Below are 26,464 nucleotides of genomic sequence, written 5' to 3'. Positions count from 1 at the left end.
TGCTCAACAAATGTGGTTTTGAATCCCAAGCCAAGCTACTCTGACTTGGAACCAAGTCTGTCCCCTTCCTCCCTTCCTAGCCCCCACCTTCAGCTCTTCCATTTCAGCTCTGTTGGAATCTTGTTTATCAAATGCCTCCTGCGTAGGCGGCCAGAGCTGGTTTCCCCCAAAGCCTGACCCCTCCTGTTCACCCTGCAGCACTCTGAACTCAGGCTGGCTACTTCACCAAGTGCTTTTCTGGCCCTAGGAGCTCACAGGCCAGGCTGAGGAGCATCGAGGAGTGGGCGGGTGGGGCAAGGCCCAGGTCCCAGGGGAAGGACGTCTGACCTCCAGCCCTGCAAGGCCTTTGCTAGTTGTATGGCAACAGAAAAGTCTCTTAACCTCCCTGAGCCTAAGTTTTCTTCTTCTGAGAATGGGGGCCATGACAGCATCGGCTTCACAAGCTGGTCAGGAGGTCAGGAATGGGAGCGAGCCCTGGACACCACACAGCCCCAGAAAGATGAGTCGGGGGAACTCCATGGCCACAGGATGACCTGGTCACCTGCTTCTCAGGAGACCCTGAAAGGAGACCTGGGGGAAACTTCCCTCTGGCGTTTCTCTGAAACCAATAATGGGCTTTATCTCACAGACTTGGTGAACCCAGCCATTGATCTCATTTCCCTTCTTGCCTTGGCCTTTAGGAAGCTCAAAACTGAATTTTTCAGCATTCCTAGCAATTGTGTGGTTTTGGGTTCTAGATCTACCTTCGTGCCCTTTAATAATACCATTTTTATTTTTTCTCTTTCTTTATTTCTTCCATACTTTTATCTTACTTTTTAAGATTGCATTTATTTATTTTAAGAAAGACAGGAAGAGAGAGAGAAAGAAAAGGAGAGAAACATTGATCGTCTGCCCTTTGCACACTCCCCAGCCGGGGACCAGGCCTGCAACCCAGACCTGTGCCCTGACCAGGAATGGAACCGGCAACCTGTCGCTTTGTGGGATGATGTCCAACCCACTGAGCCACCCCAGTCAGGGCTGTCTGCCTCTTTAATCTAAGCCACCTCAATTCCTTTTTGGGCTTGCTCTGTGCTGGGCTTTGTGCCAAGCACTTTATATACATTATCTCATTAATCCCCAGTGACCTTGGGAATAGTAGTATAATTGCCTTCATTTTCTCAAGAGGAAACGGAGGCCCAGAGAGGCTGAGCCACTTTCTCAGAGCCACACAGCAAAGCCCAGATGCTGGCCCAGGACCAACCTGACTGCAGAGCCAGGCTTGGCTCCAGCCCCCTGTCCCACCCACCAGGCCCAGGCTGGCACGTACCTGGATGGTCACGGAGACATTGCCACTCTCCTCCTGGACGAAGATGTTGTAGGAGCCGACGACCACCGGCTCGTTGTCGTTGATATCCAGCAGTTCGACCCTCAGCGTGGTGGAGGACGACAGGCCCCCGCCGTCGGTGGCCTGTAACGTGAGGTAGAACACGGCCTGCTTCTCCCGGTCCAGCAGCTCGCTGTTTCTCACCGTCACTGTCCCCGAGTCTGGGTCCACCGCAAAGATGTCTGCCCTGTGCAGGGTGCCCAGATGCAGCAAAGAAAGAGACAGGATGCCCACTGAAGTCTGAAGTTCAACTAAGCAACGAAAAATATTGCACCACATCCCATCAAACAGCGGCAACCTGCTCACACTAAAGAAAGCATGGTCCACTGTTCTGTGAAACCTCGCAGTGCCTGAGCGCCCGCCCCACCCGCCCCACCCGCCCCACCCACTACACCCGCCACGGGCCTGACTTACCCAGTCCCTGGGAGCAGGCTGTAGGTGATGCGGCCGCCCTCGCCCGTATCAGGGTCAGAGGCCTGTGGGCAGAGAGACAGATCACGGTGCACTGCGCGCAGGCGGCAGCACTCACTGCCAGCTGCACAGTTGATGGGGCCGGGCTGGTCTGCTTCCCTGCACAGAGGGAGAGCCCCAACACAGACTCATGCTAGACACCCCCCCCCAAACACACCCATACACACTCACACACCCACACTTGCTGAGACCCAGGGGCATCAGATGATACGGAGGCCCCGGCAGGGCCACGGTCCCCAGTCAGCCCTTCCCAGCGGCCCCCGCCCGGGCCAGACCCTGTCCCTGTCACTCACTTGGACATCACTGGCAACCACCGTGCCGACAGGACTGTGCTCGAAGACGCTGAGGTTGTACTGGCTGTGAGCAAACGTGGGCCTGTGGTCATTGATGTCCCTGAGATGGATGGTCACTGAGGCAACAGATGAGTTCCCACTGACAGAGTCAGTGGCCACAACCTGAGGACAGGGAAGTGGGCAGCCGCCTTGGGACCAGAGCGCTCCATGGCCCGCGCTCCCCCGGGCCCCGGGGCGCCCCGCACCTGCACCAGCATCACCGTCTTCTCCTCATAGTCCACCAGCGCTGGAGACCGCACCAGCACCTGCACATCTGTGGAGCCCGACGCCTTCCCGGGGGAGACGCTGAAGGCTGCCTCGTCGGGGCCCCTCAGGGACAGCAGGAAGGTGCCGTTGCTGCCCTGTGAGGGTGCGTTGTGTAGTCTAGAGACCCCCACCGCCGGCAACACACCCGCCCCCAAACACACCTTTGCCCCAGTTCCCGGGCTCAGGTTCCTGCCTTAGGAAACCCTGCCCACTGAGGTCTCTCAGAAAACTGAGGCACAGGGGGCCTGGGAGACTGGGCTGGTCACAAGTCCCTGCAAATGGGGGCTCATGAGAAGACTTCTCGCCCTGGCCGGTGTGGCTCAGTGGATTGAGTACTGTCCTGTGACCCAAAAGGTTGCCGGTTCAGTTTCCGGTCAGGGCACATGCCTGGGCTGCGGGCCGGGTCCCCACTTTGGGGCTTTCGAGAGGCAACCGATCTATGTATCTCTCACACACTAGTGTTTCTCTCCTCTTTCTCCTTCCCTTCCCCTCTCTCCAAAAATACATACAATCTTAAAAAAAAAAAGACCTTCTCTAGGGTTCTGTGGGCCCCAGGTCTGGGCTGCAGAGGCGGAGCCCCAACACACACACTCCCATGAAGCATTGAGATGAGCCTTCCTTTCTGGGCACCACTCACTCACCCCTACTCACCCCCGTCCACCACCCATCCCATCCCAGCACCAGCGCCGCCAACACCCAGCGTCACCCCATCACTCACACTCCCTCCACTCCACTGAATGACAACCTCCAAGTCAACACACCCAGTCAGCTACCACCACCCAACATCACTCTCCCGTCCACATCTTGTACCAACTCAATATCCCCAAATACAACCAATAGCTAGTCATTCAGCACCATCCAAGTCACCCACCACCCAGCATCACCCTCTCCGCACCTTAACACTCACTCAGGCCACCCTGGGCTCCACACTGCCACATCCCCCAATATCCAGTCCTCTCCCAGCACCCCTCAACTTCACCAGCCCCCACCACCTCCCTCCCCTCAACACCACCAAAGGCTGCATTCCACCCAATATTATCAGCCACCAGCACCAACCTCCATTCAACCCTCTTTCTGTTCACCACCTGCTCCCCCTGACACAGACCACCCACCAGTGAATGCCCCCCAACATTCCCAAAGAGCACCCCACTCGTGATTAGCACCACCGCCACCCCCAGCCGTGGGCAGAGGACCCTCCCTCCCCCAGCCATCTCCCACCACCCTACTGCCACGCCCTCTCCGTGGGGTGCGCCTGCCTTGTCTGGGTCATAGACTGCCATGGTGAGGCCGTCCACGGGGATGCGGGCGGAGGAGTGCTCGTCCACGGAGCCCGTGAAGTTGACTTGGGCTTCTTGTGGGGAGAAGGTGCAGGTCGGGAGGCTGCAGTTGAAAAACTCAGGGTCGTGGTCATTGACATCCGTCACCCGCAGCGTGACCCATATGCTGGCCTTGGCTTCCTGCCCGTAGATGTTGGGGTGCATCTCCGTGGCCTGAGAGCAGGGCAGAGACCAGAGGGAAGAGGGCAGAGGGCAGAGAACCAGTGCTCAGCAAGAGCTGAGATCCAAGGTCAGGGGTCAGAGGTGGGGGTGGGAGGGGGTGGTAGGTGCCTCACTCACCGTGACCTGCAGCTGCACCTCCTCATCCTCCTCCAGCAGCTGCTCCCGGTCCAGGGTGCCGCTGACGCTGATCACCCCGTCTGGCCTGATGGCGAACCAGCCAGGCCTCGTGGAGTCTGGCAAGAGACAGCAGGAGCAGCCCCTTGCAGCAGCTCTGACGGAGCCCCTGCCCCTTCTGCACCCCACCCCCTGTGGGGGCCACCCTTGTCCTCACTGGAGATGATGTAGGTCACATTGTCATTGATGCCTCTGTCCTGGTCCACAGCCTCCACCTTCAGCACAGAGGTTCCCTGCGAGAAGGCGTGGTCAGTGGCCCCAGCCTTTCCTGCACCTCCACTCCTCCTAGACCTCCCACCCCGTCCCCAGCACACCTGGGGTGCGTCCTCAGCCACAGAGGCCGAGTAGGACTCCCTGACAAACTGGGGGTCCAGGTCCGGCTCGTCGACCACAGAGATGGACAGGAAGACGGAGGAGGAGCACTGGATGACGAAGCTGTTGTTGTACTTGCCGCCCAGGTCCTGCAGGTGGGCGGAGATGGCCGCCGTGAGTGTGAGCGAGGGCTGTGGTCCCTGCCCGGCCCCCAGCTGTGCCTGCGCACCCCCCACTCACACAGGCTTTCAGCTTCAGCTGGTAGAAGGCACTCTTGTTGTTGTAGCTCAGGCTGCCGTTGAGGATGATGGAGCCATTGGACAGGATCCTGAAGAGGTCCTTGCTGTCCCCCGTGCTCGGGGTGACCTGAGGCAGGACACAGGCAGGCCAGGCTCCCGACAGCCCTGTCCCCGGCACCTGCTCTGAGAGACCTGCGGTCGAACCTCACCAGGGTGCCTAACCTCCGAGAGCCTCGGTTTCCTCCAGGAAGCGGGCTCAGTGGGTCGAAAGGAGGGTCAGACAGGCTAAGGCCTGTGACAAGCAGGTAGTAGGCGCTCACAGAGGGGGCTACAGCTAGCAAATCTGTCTTCATGAGTACTGGGGTCGAACCTCTATGGTCTGTGTAACTTTGGACAAGAGCCTGGACCTCTCTGGGCCTTGGTTTCCTCCACCAGGCGGTGTGGTGCACTCAGTAAAGGCCCAGACAGTGCCCAGCACCAGAGGGTGGGGAGAAGGGTCCTATTCCACAGCAGGTACCTCCTTACGCCTCTGGGCCAATGAGGGAGGTGTGGTGGTGGGGTGGGGGTGAGGAGGCCCAGCCCTCGAGGTGGGAGACGCTGCCCCCTGGTGGCCAGGAGGGGAGGTGGGCCCATGCTGCACTCACCCCCTCTATGTAGTACTGCACGACACCCGCAGACCCCGTGTCTTTGTCCGTGGCCAGCACCGAGAACACCAGCGAGCCGACCGGCAGGGTCTGCAACAAGGGACTTGTCACCTATGAGCACCAATCCACCTCCTTCGCGCCTGAGGTGCTTCACACCCCCACCCTGGGCTGCAGCGTCCCCAGCGGCCCCACAGGGTTGAGGACAGCATTTCCAAGGCCTGAAAACCCCGAGTTCCACAGGTGTTCCCTTTCCCTTCCCAAACAGGCTGGGCCTCTGGAGGCCGCTGGGGGCAGCGGGCAGGGAGCAGCATCTCCCCTCACCCCTCCTCTTCCCATGCAGCCTCCCCACCACTCGAGCTGTCTTCTCATTTGCAGTGGTCATTCCAGAAGCCAGATGGGCCCGTCACCTGGCCAGACTGTCCTCAGCCTTCAGCTGTGGGCTTCAGGCCGCACCCCACAGAGCTGGAGGTTCTTCCAGGAGGCCTTGGCGCCTGGGACCTGACCCTGCAACCCCTGCCCACACCCTCCCTCTGTCCACACGGCAGCAAAGAGATCCTCAGACATCACGAACCAGACTACAGCGCCCTCTGCCATGCACGCAGCGGTCCCCATTCCTCTCGGATACGACCACGTCACCTCCATGCACCCCAACTGCCCGCCTTTCTGACCTCGCTTCCCCCTCGTTCTCCACCCTCCATCCACACTGGCTTCCCAGCTTCCCCGTCACAGAGCCTCTGCACCTGCCTGTCCCCTGCCCGGAACACCCTGTTCTGGAGCATCCTGAAGCCAGCCTCTTCATGCCATGTGGGTCTCTGCTCAGATGTCACTTGTTCGGGGAAGCAGCCCATCCCCCTCACCTTCTCTAACTTTGCCCTGTTTTATGAGCACCGTGAAGCTTCACACCACCCGCAATAATGCTGCTTATTTCATGTTTCCTTGATTAGTGTCTGCTCTGGACTAGTGTGAGCTGCCGAGGATGGGCAACCATGGCTGTGTTGTTCTCCAGATGTCCTCAGCATGGTGGACAGCACCCGGCACATAGTAGGGGCTCCAGCAGAGCCTCATGTGTGATGTTGTGTGGAAACCTAACCTCATGGATCTTCAAAGCCACTTGGTAATGAAGGTTTGGGAGTGGCATTGTTTGCTGCTCAGGGACTGCTGGGAAACCTCTCCCTACCCCTGATGTTCAAGTGAGGCTACCTTCCCTTACTACAAGGGGAAGGCACTTGATGCAGACCTAGCCAATCAGAGCATTCCATATCCACATGACTCAAAATGAGCCAAGGAGAGCCAGCCCTGGGGTTTTGGCTGGGACCAGTGAGAAAGAGACAGTCTGCATTGAAGTTGCAAAGCAGGTGGGAAGGGAGCCTGGAGCTACTGGGGCATCTTCGTCACCACGAGGGAGAACTCCCCGCCTGCCCCAGGATGGAGGCAACAGCAGAAGCAAAGCTGAGAGGTGGAGAGAAGTCTCCTCTTGATGGCATGGTCTGAATAGCCTGGACCCAGCCATGCTTGAATCTAGATACACCTCTAAATTTCTCAGATATGTAAAAAAATGGATTCCTTTTTTTTTTCCTTTTATAATTGAAAGAATTCCAAGCGGTCTGCTTGGTTCCAAATGTTGCTCTACCTATGGTTCATGGGGTTGCATCCCTGGAGCTCGGCGCCTGCAGCTGTACCTTCTAGCAGGTGCTTTCCCCGACCCCGACCCCTGCTGCCTAGGTCTGGCCCCTCCCACTCTGAGAAGAGCTTCTAGCACACCTGTCTCCCCCACACACACCCATGAAGACAGGTGTTACCTCACTGATGGTGGCGGAGAAATCAGTGGTCTGGAAAACAGGTGCATTGTCATTTCTGTCCTCCACAATCACCTGAAATTCCTTCTGCACCTGTGGGGAGAAAGACCAGTAAGCCGGGAAAAGGTGGGCTCCCGAGAAATCAAGGCGAGAAGCATCAGGGCAGGACAACAAGTGGACACGGCTTCTCAGGTAGACAGTTCGGCAATGTTTGCAGCAACCTTTCATTTGATACAATTTCAGATGCCAGAAAAATTGCAAGTCTAGTACAAAGAGCTCGCCATACCCTTCATCCAGGTTTCTCTCCCTCTCTCTTCATGTGTGAGTGTAGATTCTCTCTGAACCATTTGAGTATAAATTGCAGGCATCCCTAGGTCACTTTTTTAAAAGATTTTATTTACTTTTAGAGAAAGAGGAAGGGATGGAGAAAGAGAGGGAGAGAAACATTGATGATGTACAACAGACATCGATCGGTTGCCTCTTGCACACCCCCAACTGGAGACCCAGCCCACAACCCAGGCATGTACCCTGACTGGGAGGGAATGGAACCAGCGACCTTTGGATTCACAGGCCAGCACTGAATCCACTGAGCCACACCAGCCAGGGCCATCATTAGGTCACTTTAAAAAATCTAAAATGTGCCTGTCCTATGACAAGCATATTCATTTTAGCTTTGCTTGCCATCACATAAAGCTGCGGACAGTCTAAACATCCATTAGAGCAGATCAGCACCGTGTTTGGTCAGCATGCTGGAACCAAGATAGTAAAGAGGTGGGGATGCAAGCATGGACACGGCATGAGCTCCACAGCTGAGAGCTGAGTGGACATGGCAGTTCAAGACAATATGTGCACCCTGACCAGGTAGCTCAGGTGGTTAGAGCATCGTCCCAATATGCCAAGGTTGCCAGTTTGATCCCCGGGCAGGACACATACAAGAATCAACCAACGAATGCATCAATAAGTGGAACAAAAATCTCTCTCTCCCCCTTCCTTTCTCTCTCTAAAATTAATAAATATAACTTTTTAAAAAGCACAATACATGCAGTAGGATCCCACGTGGATTTCAGAAAATGCACAGAACTCGATGACCTGCCTGCTGTGGATGTGGGCGTGTGCGTGAACACTCGGGAGGGACGGGGAGGAGCGCGGTGGCAGTGGACACTCCAGGCGGGGCGGGGGGGTGGGCAGGGTGGCCTGAGGGGGCTCGACCTTTAATCTGCATTTGCTGAGATGTTCACGAAGAGAATGTATCTGCAAATGTCCAAGTCACTGAAACGACGTTTTTAAGTGGACAGGATTTGCGGAACTCGTTCTGAAGACAAAACCCCAGCTCCTACAGGCACAAGGCACAGTGGCCCTCACAAACGTGAGTGTCAACGCCGACACATTCAGTCGCAGGCGTGGAGAGTGGCCGTCTCAGGGGAGTTGGGTAGGGAGTGACAGCCATTTGTTTTTTGTTATCACAGACACTAATTAGCAATATAATTAGCTCCAGTTATAATATAAACAACATACCTATATAAGGAAAATGCATTAATAATAAATATTCTTGGTAATACTGTGCAACAAAAGGAGGACGAGTGTAGTTCTGATGACACTAAACATTTAATTTGTTGTTGTTTTTGTTGCTGTTGTACACTGGAGTCCTCTCAGCTTGCCTAAGGCAGGGGCACCATCGGGAGCGGGCCCAGTCCCTACCCCTGGTCCCCGACACCCCTCCCCACCACATCCCACACCCCAAGGCGACTCACTGGCTTGTTGTGACCATCGCTCACAGAGATGACAACTGGGAACCAGGTGAGCGTCTGCAGCAGAGGGGAGAGAAGGGGCCCAGTGAGCTCTAACTGGGCAGGCACCCACCCCGCCCCCCGGGGCTCCCTTGTCTCCCCTCCCCCTCCCGGGCCACCACCCTTCACCTCATAGTCCAGCGGGCTGTCCAGCCTCACTTCCCCGGTGTCTGGGGTGACCTTGAAAAAGTAGGCATTGGGGCCACTAATCCCATAGGTCAGAGGGTCGTTGTCCTTGTCCTCAGCTGCCATCCAGAAGGCCTCAGCACCTGGGGACAGGACAGGGAACACCCAGGGGCTGCAGCCACCTCCTCCATGATTGGTCTGGCTGAGCCGCCCGCCCTGCAGGCTGGCCTCAAGGGCCTGACTTCTCTGCGCCCAGGAATCTGAGCCCTCCCAGCCACCAGGGCTCTAGCCTCTGTGGTCATGGGTGTCGGGTTTGGGTGTTGTTGCCCAGCACATACTCAGAGGCCTTTTGATCAGGGCACCCCGCTCTCCTTTGGGGGAGTGACCCCAACAGCAATGGGCTCACTGGGGTAGAGGGTTACCCAGGGTCCTCCCCCTGCCCTGGTCCAGCCCCAGGACCTGCCCTCCTGGAATTCCTCGAGAGAAGACCAAAAAGGGTTGGAGTTAAGGTGCCTAGCTGCAGCCTTAGGGTGGGGGTGGAGGGTGCTGCTGAAGGCCCTCTGGAAGGGCCTGGGCCCCTTCTAAGTCTTCCCTCCACCCTAGAGCGTGCCCAGAACTGCCAGGACAGTCCACTCTCGGGAGCACCTGCTGCTGGCCTCCCAGGGCCCTGCTCTCTGCTCTCTGCTGGGCCTCCAGAGAGTACACCCCCCACCCCTGGGCCAGAGCAGGGGTAGCAGTCCAGGGGGCTAGAAAATCCCAAAGTCACCTTCTCTTCAGCCTGAAAGGAATGTTTTACAGATTCCTCAAACCCACACCTGTTCCCGGAGCCTCACCTCTGTTATCACATCCGACCTCTGCTCAGCCACCTCCAGAGCCTGAACTTCCTCTCTCCTCAGCCACCCCCCTCCCGTTGTTGGACAGCTGTTAGCAGGGGCTTTCTCTGTTTTCTCACGCGCATTCCCCTAGAGCTCCCAGCATGGGTCCCCGAGGCACGGTGCCCGGGGTCCATGAGACTTTTAGGGGTACACAAGAGAGTTTAATGTTTTTTAAAAAAGTCAGAAGGAAGAAATGATTATAATCCAGCCTGCATGATATTTACCTTCACACCAATGCAATCACGAGATATCATTTTAATATACTTTATGCAAAAAGGGGCTGCAAAGGCAAAAATGCCATAGAGGTCACGTGCGGCTGTGGGGCCCAGCCCGAGGGTCTCAGGGAGCCAGCCCACCTCCTCTGGCCCACAAGAGCTTTCCAGGACAGGCTTGGCAGCATGCCCCAAGCCTGTTTTCCTTTGATCAAACAATCCTAGCTCCTTCAGCAACTCCTTGGGAAGCTTGGTCACAGTGTCTCCCCATCAAGCCCCCCTCCTCCAGGAAGAGGACCACCTAGCCAGTGTTCCACTAAAAAGATGTTGATGTCTGCAGTATGATTTCTTGGGAGTGAGACACACTGTCAATGTCATCGTGCTGTTGGTGGGAAAAGTGGCTGTGTTAATCAATTACAAGGCATATCCTGACCCAGAAATGTCACAGTGTGCGCAGAGCCGGCCCTCATGCCTGAGGACATACGAGTGGTGGTGGGTGAGTGTGAATCCTCATCTGTACGCATCTGTCCATGGGCACAGAACAATGTATCAGGGAGGAAATGCACTTTAAAAAAATCAGCCTGAAAAAATTTAGTGTAACAAATAAATCAATGAGAGCTACAAAAATAAAATACATAGAGGAGAGGTCTTTGTATATTAAGAATGATAAATGCTTGTCCCTTGACTCAACTTGACATTTAAAACACTATAATTCTAGACTTTAAAAAAGTCTGCCTGACTCCCTGGCCGGTGACTCGGCTGGAGCATCGCCCACAAAGAAAAATGTCCCCAGTTTGATTCCTGGTCAGGACGCATGCCAGGGTTGCAGGTTTGGCCCCCAGTCCTGACCAGTCATGCAAGAGGGAATCAATCCTCCTCCCTCTCCCCCTCCCTTCCTCTCTCTCTAGAGTCAGTTTTTAAAAGTCTGTCTGACGGCACTAAACATCGCACAGTGTTGTTGTCAGGGACACAGATCTTGCGTAGGACAGGGTGGGAGCGGGGACCAACGGTTCTCACAGTATCCGGTGCCCTGCTCCCGTTGTGGTTATGTGCAAATCCAATGTGCTTTCCTGTGCATGTGCTACTCAGGGATCACCACTTAATAGAGAGAGGGGAAGAGAGGGAGAAACAGAGGGAAAGAACCATCGATGTGTAGTTGTCTCTTGCACGCCCCCTACTGGGGACCCAGCCTACAACCCAGGCATGTGCCCTGACTGGGAATCAAACTCATGACCCTTTGGTTTGCAGGCCAGCACTCAATCCACTGAGCCACATCAGCCAGGGCCCAAAGTTTGCCCTATGCCACTTCACTTTTACAAAAGACCTACACTAGTGCCAATTTTAGCCAACTGAAAGAAATCCAAAGAGGGTTTTTATTTCTATGAAAATAGGTGAAAAGCAACTTCGGCCAAAAAGGAGGCATAGGTAGATACATTCTGCTTCTTTGCACAACCAAAAGAAGGACAACAACAAATTTAAACACAAAAATCCACCAGAAATCCCAGAAAATTGAACTGTATTGGGAAGTCCAAAAACCAAGGAGTTAAAGAAGAAACATCCATTTGGACTTGTAGGAGGGCAGAGACCAGCAGCTGGGAGGAAAGGACACATGACAAGGCAGCAGATGAGGCAGGTGAGGCAGTGGCTGGCAGACCAAGCCATCTGCATTCTGTGCAGATAAACTGGGAGGAGAAACTGCAGAGCGAGACAGACCGCACAACCCAGGTTTCCAACATGGGGAAATAAAGCCTCAAACCTCTGGCTGTAAAAATCTGTGGGGGTTGTGGCAATGGGAGAAATGGCCTGTCTCACAGGAGAGTCTGTAGGAGAGAAACAAACCCATCCACCTGGGAATCAGCACCAGAAGGGCCCAATTTGCTTGTAGGAAGCAGGGGAAGTGACTGAAAGCCAGCCGAGAGCAGAGCAAGTGGCACTGTTCACTCTTTGACCCTCCCCCACATACAGCTCCACAAAGCAGCAGCGAGGTAGACTGCCCCACCCTGATGAATATCTGAGGCCCTGCCCCTTGTCAGGTGCACCGAGATAAAAAAAAATGGCCCAAATGAAAAAACAGGTCAAAACCCCAGAAAAACAACTAAGTGATGAAGAGATAGCCAATCTATCAGATGCACAGTACAAAATACTGGTAGTCAGGATGCTCACAGAAATGGTTGAGTACAGATGCAAAATAAAAGAAGAAGTGAAGGCCATATGAAGTGAAATAAAATATATATATATATACAGGGAACCAACAGTGAAGGGAAAGAAACCGGGACTCAACTCAACGGTTTGGAGCAGAAGGAAGAAAGAAACATTCAACCAGATCAGAATGAAGACACAAGCATTCCAAAAAATGAGGAAAGGCTTAGGAACCTCCAGGACAACTTTAAACATTCCAACATCCAAATCATAGGGGTACCAGAAAGAGAATAGGATTTGCAAGAAATTGAAACATTATTTGAAAAAATAATGAAGGAGAATTTCCCCAATCTGGCAAAGGAAATAGACTTCCAGGAAGTCCAGGGAGCTCAGAGAGTCCCGAAGAAGTTGGACCCAAGGAAGCACACACCAAGGCACATCATAATTACATTACCTAAGATTAAAGATAAGGAGAGAATCTTAAAAGCAGCAAAAGAAGGCCCTGTCTGGCGTAGCTCAGTGGATTGAGCGTGGGCTGCGAACCAAAGCATCACAGGTTCGATTTCCAGTCAGGGCACATGCCTGGGTTGCAGGCAGGTCCCCAGTGGGGGCCACATGAAAGGCAACCACACATTGATGCTTCTCTCTCTCTCTTTCTCCCTCCCTTACCATCTCTAAAAATAAATAAATTAAATATTTTAAAAAGAGACAGAATTTTAAAAAAACAGCAAAAGAAAAGGACAGAGATACCCACAAAGGAGTTCCCATAACACCATCTCAAAAGAGAACTTGCAGGCAAGAAGGGGCTGTAAAGAAGTATTCCAGGTCATAAAAGGCAAGGATCTACATCCAAGATGACTCTATCCAGCAAAGCTATCATTTAGAATGTAAGGCAGTTAAAGTGCTTCCCAGATAAGGTCAAGTTAAAGGAGTTCATCATCACCCAGCCCTTGTTATATGAAATGTTAAAGGGACTGATATAAGAAAAAGAAGATAAAAAATATGAACAGTAAAATGACAACAAACTCACAGCTGTTAACCGAACCTAAAAAAAAAAAAAAAAAAAACAACTAAGCAAACAACTAGAATAGGAACAGAATCACAGAAATGGAGATCACATGGAGAGTTATCAGTGGGGGAGTGAGAAGGGGAGACAGGGGGGGAAAGGTACAGAGAATAAGTAGCATAGATGGTAGGTAGAAGATAGACAGGGGGAGAGTAAGAATCGTATAGGAAATGTAGGAGCCAAAGAACTTATATGTATGACCCATGGACATGAACTAAAGGAGGGCAATGCGGGTGGGAGGGGGTGTGCAGGGCAGAGGGGAATAAAGGGGGGAGAATGGGACAACTGTAATAGCATAATCAGTAAAATACATTTAAAAAACAACCCTCTTAGACACAGACAATAGTATGGGGATCACCAGAGGGAAAGCGGGGTCGGGGGAAGTAGAGGAGGGTAGAGGGGGCATAAATGGTGATGGAGGAGACTTGACTTGGGGTGATGAATACACAATGCTATATACAAATGATGTATCATAGACTTGTACACCTGAAACCTATATCATTTTATTAACCAATTGCACCCAAATAAATTAAATAGAAAATTTAAAAAAATAAACTAAGCAAAGAACTAGAACAGGAACAGAATCACAGAAAGGGAGATCACATGGACAGTTATCAGTGGGGGAAGTGCAGAGAGTGGAGAATAAGAAGCATAATTGGTAGATACAAAATAGACAGGGGGAGGGTAAGAACAGTATAGGAAGTGGAGAAGCCAAAGAACTTATATGTACGACCCATGGACATGAACTAAGTGGGGGGACTGCTGGTAGGAGGAGGTTGCAAGGTGAAGGGGAGATAAAAATGAAAAAAATGGGACAACTGTAATAACATAATCAGTAAAATATACTCAGAAAAGAAAACTAGCCCTGGTGGGTGTGGCTCAGTGGATTGAGCACAAGCTGTGAACCAAAGGGTAACCAGTTTGATTCCCAGTCAGGACACATGCCTGGGTTGTGAGCCAGGTCTCCAGTGGGGGCCATGTGAGAGGCAACCACACATTGATGTTTCTCTCCCTTTCTCCCTCCCTTCCTCTCTCTCTAAATAAATAAAAACAAAGAAATAAAAAAAGAAAAGAAAATAGATGAAAAGCAAAAATAGGGTTCAGCATCTGTTCTCCAGCCTCCTTACAGAGCAAGCCCCGCCCCCCGCCCCCGCAGCCAGAGCGGCCCTGTGCCTGAGCTCCTCCCTGGGAACCATGGCAGCTGTAGTAGCATCAGGCCCGAGCTTGGAACCATGTCTGTGAGCGCCTGTGCTCTGTCTCCATTTATTCTCCGCATCTGTCAGCACGTGCTGTCCTGAGGCATCAGAAAAGCCTGAGAGAGCTCCTAAGGGCATTGAGCTTGTGTAAAACTGGACGTAATTAAACATTTCGATCATGATATAAAATTAAAACACTGCGTGCATTGAACTTTGGGTCTGGGAATGCTAAAAAAATATTCCGTGTAAACTAATGATAACTCTTGCTCACATGCCATTTCGGCATAGGAAAGGTTTCATAAGACCACTCTGCGTTTGGATGGAGGGGAATCTGATTGGAAATGCTTTCCCACTGCACGAGAGCTGTAGACTTCGTCTCAGAAAGGAGAACATTGTTCTTCGTTTAGAGGGGCCATGGAGTTTTAAGAGCCAAAGACCCTCAGTCGGTCTGGCTGAGAGGAAGGGAGGCACCTTGCTCTGAGCAATAAAGCAGTTAGCTTCCGGGAGGATGCAGAGGGCCAGGGGGGGAGGGGAGGGGCGGAGGCAGGGCAGGGGGCAGGGAGTCCGACCTGGGGGGCACTCTGCTTGGACGATAGTGAGTGCTACAGTCCTCTCTCTTCTCCCCCAGCCTTCAGTGAAGCCTGGGCTGGCCAGGGAGAGGGGGAAGAGACTGTAGTTAAGCCACAACTTCCAAACAGAACAGCCTCAAGAGCAACCTCTGAAGCTGGGACGGGGACTCAAGCTGTTTGATTTAGACAGGAAAGGGTTACCCGGGAGAACAGACGGCGTGGGGGCATGTGGTTCTCTGTGTTCGTGACATTTGTTTGCAGGAGGGGTGTGTGTGTGCGTTTGTTTATACACGACCAAAAAGCTATGAAAATATATGTAAATATAATTAACATGTATAGGTTACTTCTCTGTTCCACAAAGAACATTCACAAATAGTTGACCCCAGCCGTCCATCCAGGGAAGCCTGTGCCGACCCAGAGTATGATGAACGAGACTCTCACCTCCCTCGCCCTGGCCCTCAACCTTCACTAATACAGCCCTTAATAGACTTTGCTGTCCTGGGAACCACATCCAAATGGATGTGGCCTTTATGGCTGCAATGCCCACCCCCCATCTTTTCCTCCTGGATCCACACCCAGGCTTTTGAATCCCAGAATCCCAGGGTGCGGGAGACTTTTCCGCTGCAGTCTCTTGTTTCATCTAGTAGCTTTAGCTGCCTGAGATCCCAATTTTGATTCTGCTGACTGAAAACGTTCCCTCAGTAGCCACACCTGCCTCCTCTCAGACGAATAGAGCCCTGGATGTTGAGCAGAGCAAAGGGCCAACCAGAATAAAGTCCACGTTTCTCAAGTTCCTTTGCAAGTAGGTGTGGCATGTGACTAAGGCGTGGCCATCGACCTGGGAGCAGAAGTAACGGTGTAAAGTCTGCAGTGGTCGGTCCCGTGAGGAAGGGAGGAGCCCCGGGGCCCTTTCTTTCCGGCTGGCTGCAGCGGGGTGTGGCCGGCACCGGGTTCGCAGACCACATGGAAGAGGCCACACCCGGGGAAGGCTGAGCAGGGAACCCCCTGATGTAGCGGAGCCCCCGACAGCCCCGGACCGGCAGCTCCGCACCACAATGCCAGAGCATACTAAACCCTGACCTTGCCTGCGCCTCTGTTTTCGGGGTCCGCTGGGAACAGCTGACCCTCCACCCCCTTAATACAGTCCTCCACCGCGTCTGGTGGCCCCGCCCACACCTACTGTCGGGGAATGTGGTGTCCAGCCCTGTGGCTTCATCTGAAATGACGTTTCCCAAACGTTGTCCGAGCAGGTGCACTCCCTTGATCTAGACCATCCCCACATCTTAATATTCACGGCTCTCCTTTAATCAACTTACTACTTCCTATACATGCCTTCTTTCCAAAAACAAGCAACTGATCCCCCGTCAAGGGAAAACCCCTCTCACTAGCCATAGACACCAGGTAACTCGGCAAAGGCTGTAAGAGCAAAGCAAGGTGTTAACTCCTGAAGATGGGGCGAGGGGCTCTGCACTTACAACCGGCTCTCTTCGCTTAAACAAAAAGTGAGTGGAGGGACATCACAAAGTGCGAGAGGTGTGTGAGAGAAACGGTGGGGCCAGTGGATTCTTTCTCCTCGAGGAAGCCAGGAAGGCGGGAGGGGCTGGGAAGATGAGGCAGCTCCCTGGGGGAGGAGTCCAGAGGCCTGGGCTGTGTGAGGGCCTGGACCCGAAGGCTCGCCCGCGAGGTGAAAACCAAGCTCTGAGACAACGTCTGTTCAGCCGCCTTTGCCCTACAGCATGCCCCAGAGCTGTGGGTGAGGGCTGGGCACCGTCTGGGCACTGGGACAGTTACTTACCCACAGGTAGGTCCTCAGGCAGGGTTGTTTTTGTCATGTTGGGCAGGAACTTAGGGGCCACGTTGGCTGCCACTGTGGGGACACAGAGCACTGGGGTATGTGCACACCGCTGCGAAGCCCCACCCTCACCTGGCCCGTGGGAGCCCACACCGGCCCCAGCAGCCAATCTTCCATCAGTGGCACCCTAGTGAGTCTGGATTTCTCCCCAGGGCCGCCAACCAGGGAGGGGGCTGGATATGGGAGGTGGGTGTTTGCTCATGAGGGAGCCCCTCCCTTCTGGAAGGTTCTAGCTAGGGTCCCCAGATTAGTGCTGCTCTGACGGGGGAGGGGAGGCACGTACCAGACATGACAAGGGCGGGAAGCAATAGGCAGGACAGCCACAGCCACGCCATCACGTCCCGAGGGACCTGGGGAGAGAGAGGCATCGGAGAAGGGGCACCCGTCCCAGGCCTTCCCCCTCAGCAGACCCCCATCAGTGTGGGCCAGGCCCAGGCCCACCCATCACCACCATTCAGCGGTCCTCCCCAGTCAGTGTCAGCCTCTGCCCATTTGCCGGGAACTCCAGGGTAAAGGGGAATCGGAGGGAACCAGAGGGTGAGCAGGGTAGCTGAGCCTGGTCCAGAGCCTGAGACTGGCCTTGAACTTGACCCCAGAGTTCAGAGTCCACTGGGTAGTAGGCACTGATCCGCCCACATTGGAAGCGTATCTCGTTAGTCCCGCAGCTACGAGGCGGCCGCTGAGAAACCAAGGCTAGGAGAGTAGGGGGCTTGCCTGGGGCCACACAGAGAATCTGTGACAAGACCAGGCTCTGAACACAGGTCCTTTAGACACAGAAGTTATTCCCACAGCCACTGCACTCTTCTCCCTGTTTGAAGTGCGAGTGTTCACAGCGCTGAGACATCGCAGAGCCACCCTGGCCACTACCAGCTCTTCTCTGCCGGTTTCCTCACCGGTGAGGTGGGAAGGGTGACTTCGATGGGTGATGGGGGAGCATGGGGTGAGTGAGAACAGAAGGTGCCAGCTCAGCATCTGGCACACAGCAGGTGCATCTGCATCCTGCAGGGTCATCTTCACTTGACCTCTGCTGCTGCCAGTGAGGTCACCTTGGAAACCGCTCTGGTCTCACCCAATGCCCATCCCCACACCCACCCCCTCAGACGAGTCTAGAGATCAGGACAGGGTGGGCTGTGTGTGGATGAATCCAAGTGCTTCTGTGTGCTTCTGATCACTCCCTGCTGTGTGACTCTAACCGGTGCTCCGTGGGAAGTGGCTGTGAAAACTGCTGGCCTGCCAAGGTCCCCAGAGATGACAGCTGGGGACAGCCTGTATGAGTAGGGCTGCACTCAGCCAGGTTGGAAAACGCAGATGGACCCAGCTGCGCAGGCGAAGTTAACAGTGCCGAGCCACAGTCTCCATGAGACGGAGCCAAGGCCGTGGCAGAAGCTAGCGTCACGGAGTCGGGGTCAAGTGCGGTGACTGAGGTGGTCCTCCAGCTGGTCGTGCAGGTGGGGCTAGGACGCGGCAACAGTCCAGGCTTGGGGTAGGGATGGCAGCGGTGGCAGGGACAAGGTAAGGAGGGACATGTTGGTGATGTTTGTGGTGACAAGGGTGGGGAGGCCATTGGAGCTGACGGTGGCGATGGTGGTGGCCGAGGTGATGGTGGGGGCTGGCAGTGGGGACATGACCAAGTCGAGCGTTGGTGCTGGCGCTGGGTGCTGGCACCCACCATGTGAGTAAACTCCAGGGTGCTCAACCGACAACTGGCTACAGTAAGCACTGGAATCCTCTTGTGGTGTAACCTTGGGCCTGACCCTCCACCTCTTTTGTTCTCCTTTGTCCCCTCCTTTAGAGGTGCGTCAGCAGCCATGAGACAATCAGCTTACAAAGTATGCAGCACAGGTATGCAAGGTGTGCCACTCGAGATAACAAAGTTCAGCTCAGTGCGCCAGGGAGACCAGAGACTCCTGCCCTGGGGTCCAGCCCTGAGGAGCAGGGAGCTGGCGCATCACTTGCTGTGGCTGGGACTTTGTCCCATACCATGCAGTCCTCAGCACACTGAGGTCCAGGTGGGGAAGGGACAGGACTCAGTCAGCACTGGGATCAGAATGGAAGCAGGAAGCCCTTGCGCACTCCTAGGCTTCTGGTTTCCCTCCCTTGGTGCCAGACGTGCCCTCTGCCCGCAGGGCCGGTGGAGAGAGCTCTCCAGGAACAGCCTCCACTGGGAACTTCATTCTGCAGGATCCACAGGCCCCCTTCCTTCACACAGCTCCCCACGGTTTCTTCCGACTACCCTCCTGCCCTTCCCACGGGGCTCCAAGAAGCTTTCCTGGGAGCAGCATGGTGACCCTGTATGGGCACAGTCTTTCCCTGTGTCTGGTCCTCACCACCCCCCTGGAAGGAAGAGATGGGTGTCAGCACCGCCCCCCATATGCCTGAGTCCCAGGGAAGCTAACACTGCTGCCCAAAGCCACAAGCTGGGGAGGGGCGGGGCGAGCTGGGACCCCAGCCCTCTGACCCCCAGCCCAATGCTCCTTCCTGCTCCTCCTTCCTGCGCTGCCCACAAGCCCTCCCCCTCACAGAGACTCTAGCACGCCCGTCTGACCCTAATAAGGCCGAAGTTCTGCGGTTCAGAGCACCGCCCTCTGGATGCGGTCACCTGAGAAACAGCAGAGCCTGTGAGCTAGGGAGGCACAGGCGGGCCCTGGCCGCCTGGGAGCGTTCCGCCTCACCGGGCACAGCCACCCCCAGGCTCAGGCCTGTGCCACAGAGGCCACCGGCAGCCCGACACGGTTCCCCAGCCGTGGCCTGGCGGGCCAGGTCCTCACAGGTTCTGAGTCTCTCTTCCCACGCAAGCCATTCCCGCGGACCGCATCGACTGCTCCCAGCCCCGTCCACACCCTCCGCTGTCCTTCCTCTTGGCATCTGTGTGTGGCCCCCTGCTGTCCCCTCACCTTCTGGTATGCAGAGGCTCCCTGTGCTCTCGGGGCAGGTCGGGCTCCCCGCAGCCCAGCAAGGGCAGTGGACAGAGCAGGCGCCGTGAACAGGAAGTGAATGGTGGGGACAGAAAGACGCCATGGCACTGAGCCTGACAAGTTCAGCTGCGGGTTGGGGGCGGGGGGGGGGGGCGGCGCTGTGTGGTGGCTTCAGTCTCAGAGCTCAGAGTAACCACCGAGGATGGTTTGAAGTTGAAACTTCCTAACTAAAGAGGAGTAACGTCAGGCAGTCACATCACATCCAGGGCCAGTATCTTCCCTGACAAAGGTCAGTCTTTCATTTACCTTAACTGAGCCCCTCTGTTGTCTTTTTGCATCTGTGACCACAGACCTTTGGAATGTCAGAGTGACCCCCATTTCCCAGACCCCCCGGGCACGGACGCCCACCCGAGCAGGAGACCACCAAGCCCTCGGCGTTAACTGGTCTCCTGCACAGCGCCTCCATGCGCTGGGAACGTGAACTGTCCTATGCCCAATGCCCACCCCCCCACCCCCGCCCCCACAGTGTATGGACGGACACGTGTCTCTCCGTTTCACGCTCGCTCCAGTCCGGAGGTCCCCTACTTGGCTTTCTCCCATCTCCCTAGCCTGCCACCAGTGGATTTCCTGTGACCCCCTCACGTCTTCCCCTTTGGTCCTGATGCATCACGTACATGGTAAAACTGCCGTTTTCCAGAGCCTTTTCTCAGTCCTGGGGATCTTTCTTCCTGGCAGTCGTCGGCGTGGCTCAGACTAACTCAGGACAGTTCCCTACAGCTCCGGGCACTTCTTACGAGGACAACAGAGTGGCCCCTGACAGCTCCCAGGCCAGTGTGTCCCCCAGGCCCCTCGGAGCCGGGGCGGCCCCAGGTCTGGCAGCGAAGGACGCCTGATGTCCTCCGGCCCTGTCACTACACAGCCACACCGGCTTCTGTGTCCTCCTCTCTGCTTCTCAGTTTCCTTTCTAACAACATGGGACGGTCTACATTCTAGAAGTCATGGCTCCCTCCCCACTTGCTCTGCCCTACTCTCACATAGTGCCGAGGGGCTCAGTGGGTTGGGCCCCCTCCCAGGGAGATTCCGGAGTCCCAAGCAGGGCACATGCCTGGGTTGCAGGCTAGGTCCCCAGTTGGGGGTAGGCAAGAGGTAACCAATTGATATTTTTCTCCCTGCTTTCCCTCTCTCTAAAAATAGGTAAATATTTTTTAAATTATTTTATTGTTCAAGTACTGTTGTATGCATTTACCCCTTGAAAAAATAGGTAAATAATTTTTAAAGGATATTTTATTCGTTATGCTATTACAGTTCTCCCATTTTTTCTCCCCTTTTTCCCCTCTGCCTTGCACACCCCCGCCTCTCCAGGATCCTCCCCCTGCACTTAGTTCATGCCCATGGGTCGTACATATAAGTTCTTTGACCTCTCTATTTCCCATACTATTCTTAACCTCCCCCTGTCTATTCTCTACCTGCCATTTATGCTACTTATCCCCTGTACCTTTTCCCCCTCTGCTCCCTCCCACTCCCCTGCTGATAATCCCCCATGTGATCTCCATTTCTGTGATTCTGTTTCTGTTCCAGTTCTTTGCTTAGTTTGTTTTCGTTTTTTAGGTTCAGTTGTTGATAGTTGTGAGTTTGTTGTCAGTTTACTGTTCATATTTTTTATCTCCTTTTTCTTAGATCAGTCCCTTTAACATTTCATATAATAAGGGCTCCCTGATGATGAACTCCTTGAACTTGGCCTTATCTGGGAAGCATGTTATCTGCCCTTCCATTCTAAGTGATACCTTTGCTGGATAGAATAATCTTGGATGTAGGTCCTTGCCTTTCATGACTTGGAATACTTCTTTCCAGCCCCTTCTTGCCTGCAAGTTTTCTTTTGAGAAATCAGCTGACAGTCTTATGGGAACTCTTTTGTGGGTAACTGTCTCCTTTTCTCTGGATGCTTTTAAGATTCTCTCCTTATCTTTAATCTTGGGTAATGTAATTATGATGTGCCTTGGTATGTGCTTCCTTGGGTCCACCTTCTTAGAGATTCTCTGGGCTTCCTGGACTTCCTGGAAGTCTATTTCCTTTGCCAAAGGAATGTTTCCATGCCATGTTGGAATGTTTAAAGTTGTCCTGGAGGTTCCTAAGCCTTTCCTCATTTTTTCTGAATTCCTGTTTCTTCATTCTGTTCTGGTTGAATATTTATTTCTTCCTTCTGGTCCAAATCATTGATTTGAGTCCTGGTTTCCTTCTCTTCACTATTGGTTCCCTATATATTTTCCTTTATTTCACTTTGTGTAGTCTTCACTTTTTCCTCCATTTTGTGACCATATTCAACCAATTCTGTGAGAATCCTGATTACCAGTGTTTTGAACTCTTCATCTGATAGGTTGGCTATCTCTTCATGGCTTAGTTGTATTTTTTCTGGAGCTTTGATCTGTTCTTTCATTTAGGCCATATTTTTTTTGTCTCAGTGCATCTGTTATGTAGTTAGAGTCAGAACCTTAGGTATAAGCCAGGGAAAGTGGCGCTGTATGTGGGGGAGGGTCCAAGAGGGAACAAGGCCAATTGCTTAGCCAGCTTTCAGTCACTTCCCCTGCTACCCACAAGCAAACTGGGCCCTTCTGGTGCTGATTCCCAGATAGGTGGCTTTGTGTACATTCTAGGACCCTGTAGGTCTCTCCAACAAACTCTCCTATGAGGCTGGGAGTTTCTCCCGCTGCCACAACCACCACAGATTTCTACAGCCAGAGGTTTTGAAGCTTTATTTCCCTGCTCTGGAACCCTGGGTTGCAGGGTCTGTCTCTCTCCCCATGTGTTCCCCCTGATTTATCCACACACAAATGTGGAACAGCCTGGTCCAGCAGCCACTGTCTTGCCACAAATCCTCTCCATCCTGGCTGCCCATCTCCGCCCCTCCTACTGGTCTGGATGGATGTTTCTTCTTTAACTCCTTGGTTGTCGGACTTCCATACAGTTCGATTTTCTGGCAGTTCTGGTTAGTTTTTGTTTTTAAATTTGTTGTTGTCCTTCTTTCGGTTGCGCGAGGCGGCATAGTGTGTCTACCTATGCCTCCATCTTGGTGGGAAGTCCCAATAATTTTTTTTTATTAAAGTGCTTGGAGAAAGATCAGAAAGGACACAGAAGTGACTCTACCTCCAGAAGAGGAGGCATCCCCACAGCTCTCAACAGCCCGTGGCTCTAGGACTTTCTAGAATTTGGAGGCACAGGAAGTGGGGCCCCAGGCCTTCCCACTCTGTTTCCTTGGCCAGATCAGGGAAGTTCTGAGAGCCCTGGCCTTCCCCACGGCTCTCAGAAGGGCTGGAGAAGGAGGTAATCCTCCCCGCCCCCACAGGTCCCCAGCAGGCAGGTTCCACCACCGTCGCCACTGACACCTGCAGCTCACAGCACACTTTCACTTCCGCTTCCTCATGTCCCTCCCACAGTTGTCCCCAGTTGTAAGGATGGTCATTCCAGGGTCCGACTGAGGAAACAGGGGCTCAGACAGCAATGCCCAGAGTAAGGGCAGAGGGTTAGACCCAGACTGGCTCCCAAACCAGGAGTCCCTGGGCAAGCCTGGGTCTGGGCTCCACTTGACTCCACAGGGGCCATACCTGTGCCCACAGGGCAGACACCAGCCCAGCCAGCCTGGCACCAGGATATGGACCGCAGGGCACCGGGCTCCCTGCCAGGGACCCCTCAGTGCCCAACACCCAGGATGCTTCACCAGCAGACAGCTCTGGAGTCAATCAGTCCTGGGTTCAGATTCCAGCATTTCACTTACTTGCTGTGCCACCCTGGGCAAACCCTGACCCTGTGTCCCTGCTGAGGAATGGGGCGAGGATGAGGGCCACAGAGTGCATGCATTAGTCAGGGCCTGTCCCCATCAGTCAGATCCCGCTGCACCCTGACCTTTGTGCCTGGTGTGTGACCCAGTAGACCCTGCCTCAGGGAAGAGTTCCGGGCCTGGCCCGGCACACAGCTGAGTGTCCCCCGGATACACCAGGGCAAAGACACATGTCGGCCCGAGAATGAGCCCACACTGGGACCAGCCTGCTGCAGTCCCAGACAGACACTCCCAGTGCTGACAGGGTGGCCCTGCAGCTGGTCAGCTGACCACAGGCCCAGCTCTGCGCCGGCGTCTCTCCACCTTCCTCCCTGCGCTGTCGCCATCCCCATTCCACAGACGAGGAGACCGGCCAGCAGAGTCACCGCGCCAACCCCACGGTCAGGACAGAGCTGGGATCTGAACCCGGACAGTCGGGTCGGTGCCCAGGCTCAGCCACCGTGACATCATCCCTTCGAGCTTCCCGTGAAAGGGGCCCAGGCAGGTTCACTCACTTTTCTGGGGGCCTGGCCTTCCCCCATCTTGTGAGGAATTCTCAGTGGGTCCAAATGACTCAAGGTCTTGGAAGGGGAGAAAGGGAGCCCCCCGAGTGCTGGGAAGAGGCCCCACACTGCTGGGGACACTGAGGCCCAGTGGCCAGGCTGGGACTCACTCCGAGCCACCCGTCCCAGGGCCTGTGCTCTCTCCTTACGCCCAGTGCCCTCCCCAGCTACACTGGGACCCGCAAAGCTCGTCTTGGCTCCAATGACCCCCCTGGGTCCCCATATCTGCAGGAGACCCCGAGTCCTGCCGCAGCAAAGCTGAATGGTCCCTACCTGTGCCCCAAAGGGGCCGTGGAAGCGACGGATGTTCACCAGCAGGCACAGTGGCCACCTCTGGGGCCTTCAGTGTGGCTCAGAGACTTCTTAGTCACCGTCTCCTCCTCCCCAACAATCATTAACCCTGACGAAGGCCGCACCTCCCAGGACCGGGAAGGCTCCTCCAGGGCGAGGCCACAGCTTGGGAGCACACGGGAGGGTAGGTGGAAGCTGGGCACAGTGTGCCGTGCCCCCGGGATGGAGGCCCAGGCCGGGCAGAGAGGGCCAGCAGAGCCCTAACCCCGGGGGCAGCAGTGAGCCAGGCCCAGCCCTGGGGCAGGTGGGAGGAGGGGAGGGTGACAGTCCCGGCCCTTGGTCCCCTCCTCAGGACGAGAGTCCTCAGTGACAGGGGACCTGTGGAGAAGAAGGTGGGAGCGGGTGAGGTCAGGAGAGGGAACTAGTAAAATAGTGGTGTAACAATCCAACGGGAGCTTTCCACAGAGGAGCGAGGCCTGCCTTGACTCAGGTGTTGCTGCTGCTATGCCCTGCTGAGGCCTCCGCGGGTGTGACCCTCCCCAGAGGGCCTTGCCCACCTGTCTCCGCAGCAGGATCCGGGACACCGGCACCGGTAACTCGGGGAGATTACTACTTCCATCATGGGATTCTTGTGAGGATAAAACCAGATAACAGAGATACCATTCCAGGTGCGGGCCTAGCACGCGGCAGGGAACACACTCCCCCCCGTCAGCCAGGGCCCCCAGGATGCTGAACCTGCAGCTTCTCAGGGCTCAGGCCCACTGTCCCGCCTTAACCCTGAGTGACCCTCTCCTCTGGGGCAGGGGCCACACCTCACAAACCATCAGTAGATATGGATGCCAGGCACCAATTTTAACAGGGATGTTTGTTCCCCAACCTCCCAGATTTAAAAGAGCTGATCAAACATGCATGCCTGTGCAGCACTATTCACAGCAGCTGAAATGGGGAAGCAGCCCACGTGTCCATCGACAGGCAATGGGTTAACAAAATGTGGTCCATACACACAATGGAATATCATTCAACCTTAAAAAGGCAGAAAATTCTGCCCTGGCCAGTTGACTCAGTTGGTTGGAGCGTCGTCCCATATACCAAAAGGTTGTGGGTTCGACCCCCGGTCAGGGCGTGTACAGAAAGCAACTGAACAATGTTTCTCTCTCACATCGATGTCTCTCTCTCTCTCTCTCTCTCAAATCAATATGGGCTACAGTATAGATAAACTCTGAGGACATGATGCTGAGTGAACTAAGCTGGTCACAAAAAATACCAGGTAAGTCCACGTATACGAGGTGTCCGACGGTGCTCAAATCCAGAGACACGAAGTGGAACAGTGGTTGCCAGGGGCTGTGGGGAGGGGCCTGGGGAGTTACTGTTTCACAGGCAGAGTTTCAGTTTCTCAAGCTAAAATGAGTTGTGAAGAGGATGGTAGGGATGGTTGCACAGGACTGTGAAAGTGCTTAACGCCGCTGAGCTGTATCTGTGAGATGATTAAGATAGTAAATTTTACGTTATGCGGACTTTACCACAATAAAAAACAAAAACTGTTTAAATGCTACAAGCTTAAAAAGGTGAAGAAACCTGGATGAATGGAAAATGAGTGAGAAAAGTGAGGAGAATCTAGGCCTGGATAGAGCCCACACAATATTTAAATATTTGCCTTTAAGTTTTGGGTAATTGTCAGAGGTGGGCCATGAATTGAATTCCAAGCTTCCTGGCAGCCAAGGTAAAAAGGGAAACAGGGCCCATTAGTCTAGCATTCATCAGTTTAAAAAAGAGGAGAGAGAGTATGAGACAGAGAACAGGCCAGGATCTGGGAGCTATGGGGCAATTCTGAGTTCTGATGCCTCAGTGTGTTCTCCTGTGTGTCTCCAAGGCGACGGTGCTGCGGAAGGTGGGTGGCACTGGATACAACTATTCCAAGGCAGTTTGTTCACAGTTTGACTCGGGAGTCAGGGCCTGCATTCGACT

The 26,464-nt window shown here is 54.3% G+C and overlaps 1 protein-coding gene across 1 annotated transcript in view; it reads right to left on the bottom strand.

Moving 5' to 3' along the window:
• Positions 1–24,584, bottom strand: part of CDHR2 (cadherin related family member 2) — a 36,674-nt gene extending 12,090 nt beyond the window's left edge. Inside the window, exons 1-16 of the mRNA XM_036014443.1 lie at positions 24,482–24,584; positions 17,203–17,269; positions 16,863–16,934; positions 9,014–9,153; positions 8,849–8,902; positions 7,101–7,190; positions 5,302–5,391; positions 4,659–4,784; positions 4,421–4,567; positions 4,264–4,339; positions 4,050–4,165; positions 3,690–3,923; positions 2,373–2,528; positions 2,128–2,289; positions 1,778–1,839; positions 1,307–1,550 (exon numbers count right to left, since the gene is read on the bottom strand). Coding sequence (XP_035870336.1) covers positions 1,307–1,550; positions 1,778–1,839; positions 2,128–2,289; positions 2,373–2,528; positions 3,690–3,923; positions 4,050–4,165; positions 4,264–4,339; positions 4,421–4,567; positions 4,659–4,784; positions 5,302–5,391; positions 7,101–7,190; positions 8,849–8,902; positions 9,014–9,153; positions 16,863–16,934; positions 17,203–17,254 — 1,821 coding nt within the window. The 5' untranslated portion in view covers positions 17,255–17,269; positions 24,482–24,584. The remainder of the gene's footprint in view (positions 1–1,306; positions 1,551–1,777; positions 1,840–2,127; positions 2,290–2,372; positions 2,529–3,689; positions 3,924–4,049; positions 4,166–4,263; positions 4,340–4,420; positions 4,568–4,658; positions 4,785–5,301; positions 5,392–7,100; positions 7,191–8,848; positions 8,903–9,013; positions 9,154–16,862; positions 16,935–17,202; positions 17,270–24,481) is intronic.
• Positions 24,585–26,464: the final 1,880 nt, after the last annotated feature.

Source organism: Phyllostomus discolor, chromosome 13, assembly GCF_004126475.2.
Source record: "Phyllostomus discolor isolate MPI-MPIP mPhyDis1 chromosome 13, mPhyDis1.pri.v3, whole genome shotgun sequence".
Taxonomy (NCBI): domain Eukaryota; kingdom Metazoa; phylum Chordata; class Mammalia; order Chiroptera; family Phyllostomidae; genus Phyllostomus; species Phyllostomus discolor.
This window is presented reverse-complemented; position numbering and strand designations above follow the sequence as displayed.